Below are 3,092 nucleotides of genomic sequence, written 5' to 3'. Positions count from 1 at the left end.
ATCCCATAGCCAGCTTCCTCGCCTCCTCGGTAGCTCCTCATTAGAACTCAACCTGGTGATAAGAGACACAAACCGATATCCGATGCAGAAAGAAAAAAAAAGAAAAGAAAAACTAACCTACAAACTCGGGTTGCCTCCCGGGAGCGCTTGTTTAAGGTCGTTAGCTTGACCCAACTCTCTCAACTACCGGATGGGTCTAACGGGCGAAGATTATCGATCTTCTGCCAACCTAGATCATGAAGTTTAAGAGCATCTCTACAACGAAAGGAGTTTGAGAAATGAGACATACCTAGTAGAGAAAAATCTGGTGGTGATGAATTAGATTCGAGCCAGTTCTCAGGATGGTCTAATGAGTTAGTGACCCTCAACCATGTTACCTTCTTTCTTACCTTTTGTCCGATCTGGATCTGGTCCTCTCTTAACCTTGTGTCTGTGGTCCTGGTTCTTAGGCGTTTTGAGCTTATAAACTAAACAAATAGATTTCACACTTTCGTCTGGATTGTCATTTTGATTGAGCATGAATTCTATTGTCTCGTCTCCAATGGACATAGTAAGACGACCCGCTCTGACGTGGATGACGACATCTGCTGTGTTGAGAAAGGGATGCCCTAGAATGATAGACATGCTTGAATCTGCATCCATATCAAGAACCACAAAATCGACAGGTATGTAATAATCACCGACCTTAAGTGGCATATCCTCTAGTATACCTATAGGTCGTTTGGTCGACCTATCTGCCAACTGTAATATCATTTGTGTGGGTTTGAGTTCACCCACACCTAGACTTTTGAAGATCGACAATGGCATTAGGCTTACGCTTGCTCCTAGATCACATAACGCTTGTTCAATAAAGAGATTTCCCAGTTTGCAAGGAATGGAGAAACTACCTGGGTCTGCCATCTTACGGGGCAAATCGTGCTGAAAAACGGCACTGCATTTTTTGGTTAATGCTATTGTCTCCTTCTCCACTGTCTTCTTCCTAGCCAGAATATCCTTGAGAAATTTGGCATAGGAGGGCATTTGAGTGATTACCTCATGAAAAGGTATTGTGACCTCCAATTTCTTTATCATGTCCGTGAAGCGCTTAAACTGGCTGGCCTCTTTGTGTTGCATAAGTCGTGAAGGGAATGGAACCAGAGGAGGTCTGGGAGGTGGGGTACATACTTTGGTTCTTCCTCACATGTCATCTTAATTGGAGTATCTGCAGACTGAATATTAGAGGTGATCGCAAATCTAGAGTTAGAAGACTCACCTTTTTCAAGAGTAGGGGGGACGACATCCTCAAGTTGCTTCCCACTTCTCAAGAACACTGCATTGCAGTGCTCTCTGGGATTTATCTCGGGTTTCCCGGGAAGTGATCCTTGAGGTCGCGAAGGTATAGAGGCTGCGAGTTGAGCTATCTGATTATCGACAAGCTTCAAGTGGGCGTCGGTCTCTTGTTGATGTTCACGCGTCTCGGTGCGAATAGCTTCTTGACCCTGCATAAGTTGTGCGAACATAGACTTAAGATCGAGGTCAAAATCTACCTGTTGTGAAGGCGGAGACAGAGCGTAATTCTGTTGAGATTGAAGAGGTGTTGGGTAGTGTTGAATGGCCTGATTCTGATGTTGTGGGGGAGCTCGAGGTCGAGGTTGATGTCCTTGAGAAAGACCCTGATTAGCTGAACCACCAAAATTTATGCGGGGAGTATTCAAGACGTTGGAAGAATTCTTGTACGAGAAGTTTGGATGATTCTTCCACCCCGGATTGTACACATTCGAGTACAGGTTGTTATCTACATAGTAGACATCTTCGATCATGTACCCGTTGGCTGATGTGTCTAAGTCTGAGATCTGATGGGCATTCTCAACCTGCATTTTAAGTTTTGCCAATTCTGCACGTAATGCTTGAATTTCATATAGACTTTCCTTACCTATACGATTGTCTTTGAGGCTAACGTTTCTGATAAACTCGTGAGAGGGAGCACACTCATTGGCCATCTTGTTGATTTGTTGCTCTAGTCGAATGACTTTTCGTTGAGGCTTCCTCCACATGCTACTCGTATAAGGACCCGAGTATCCTCCTTTAATCCCTGCAAGAAAGTGGAGATAAGGTACCTTTTATCCCATCCGTGGTGAGGACAGATTCTCTGGTATCCTTGAAAGCGATCCCAAGCTTCGTGCAGTGATTCGTCAGGTTCTTGCAAAAATGAATTAATCTGTTGTTTTGCGAGCTGGGTCTTGCTAGCAGGGAAGAACCGCTGCATGAACTTTTCTTGCATCTGTTCCCATGAGAAAATGGAATCTGGAGGTAGTGTGTAGAGCCATTCCAGAGCAGTATCCATTAAGGAGAATGGAAAGGCCATGAGCATGAGAGACTCATCGGTAACTCCGCGGACTGTCCTCACCGACTGGCATAATAGCTTGAATCGAGTCAAGTGAGGGATCGGGTCTTCATTAGGTCTGCCCCTGAAAGCCGATGTGCTCAGCATATTGATGAATGTCGGTTGAAACTCAAAATTGTTACGGTCGATGTCAGGCCGGCGAATGCATGAAAGCTGCTGAATGTACTTAGGCTGAAGGTATGCCCCATAAGTGTCATTGTTGTTCTCAGCAACTATAGCACGTTCCTCCATCTTTTTTTGCTGTTGTTTCTTCTTTCGACTGCACTTAGCAGACTTTTCGATTTCAGGATCAATAGGTACTAGGTTGTCAGGCCCAGAACTCCTGATCATACACCGGAAACCTGCACACCTGAGAGTAGAACAAACACAAAGAATAGATCAAGAAATCGAGGGAAAAGAAAAAGAAAAGAAAAGAAAAGAATCTAGATTCAAAGGAATCTTTATCCTAGCACTAAACTACTCCCCGACAACGGTGCCAAAAACTTGATAACGCAAATCTAGGTTTAGAAATAATGCTCAAGTGATAAAAACCTAGATACAGCGAATACCGCAAGGGTACGGATCAACTGTAGTACCAGGGTCGAACAAAGGGAATAGTTAACACTAAGAACAAGTCTCGACTAAGAATCAGATCAGGAAATAGCAGATGGAATAGATGAATACCGAAAATAAAGCAATAAATAAACGAAGTAAAATCAGATAATTAAAC

General features: G+C 43.7%; 1 protein-coding gene across 1 annotated transcript; it reads right to left on the bottom strand.

Moving 5' to 3' along the window:
- Nucleotides 1-354: 354 nt before the first annotated feature.
- On the bottom strand, nucleotides 355-1,071 carry LOC104806052. The gene has a single exon (XM_010530774.1). It carries the CDS (start codon nucleotides 1,069-1,071, stop codon nucleotides 355-357), a length of 717 nt encoding a protein of 238 aa, XP_010529076.1.
- Nucleotides 1,072-3,092: the final 2,021 nt, after the last annotated feature.

This window comes from Tarenaya hassleriana, unplaced genomic scaffold (assembly GCF_000463585.1).
Source record: "Tarenaya hassleriana unplaced genomic scaffold, ASM46358v1 Cleome114, whole genome shotgun sequence".
Classification (NCBI taxonomy): Eukaryota; Viridiplantae; Streptophyta; class Magnoliopsida; order Brassicales; family Cleomaceae; genus Tarenaya; species Tarenaya hassleriana.
This window is presented reverse-complemented; position numbering and strand designations above follow the sequence as displayed.

Bases quoted from the DNA above. Each gene is read 5' to 3' on its own strand.
- LOC104806052 (XM_010530774.1), bottom strand. From the start codon at position 1,071: ATGATAAAGAAATTGGAGGTCACAATACCTTTTCATGAGGTAATCACT.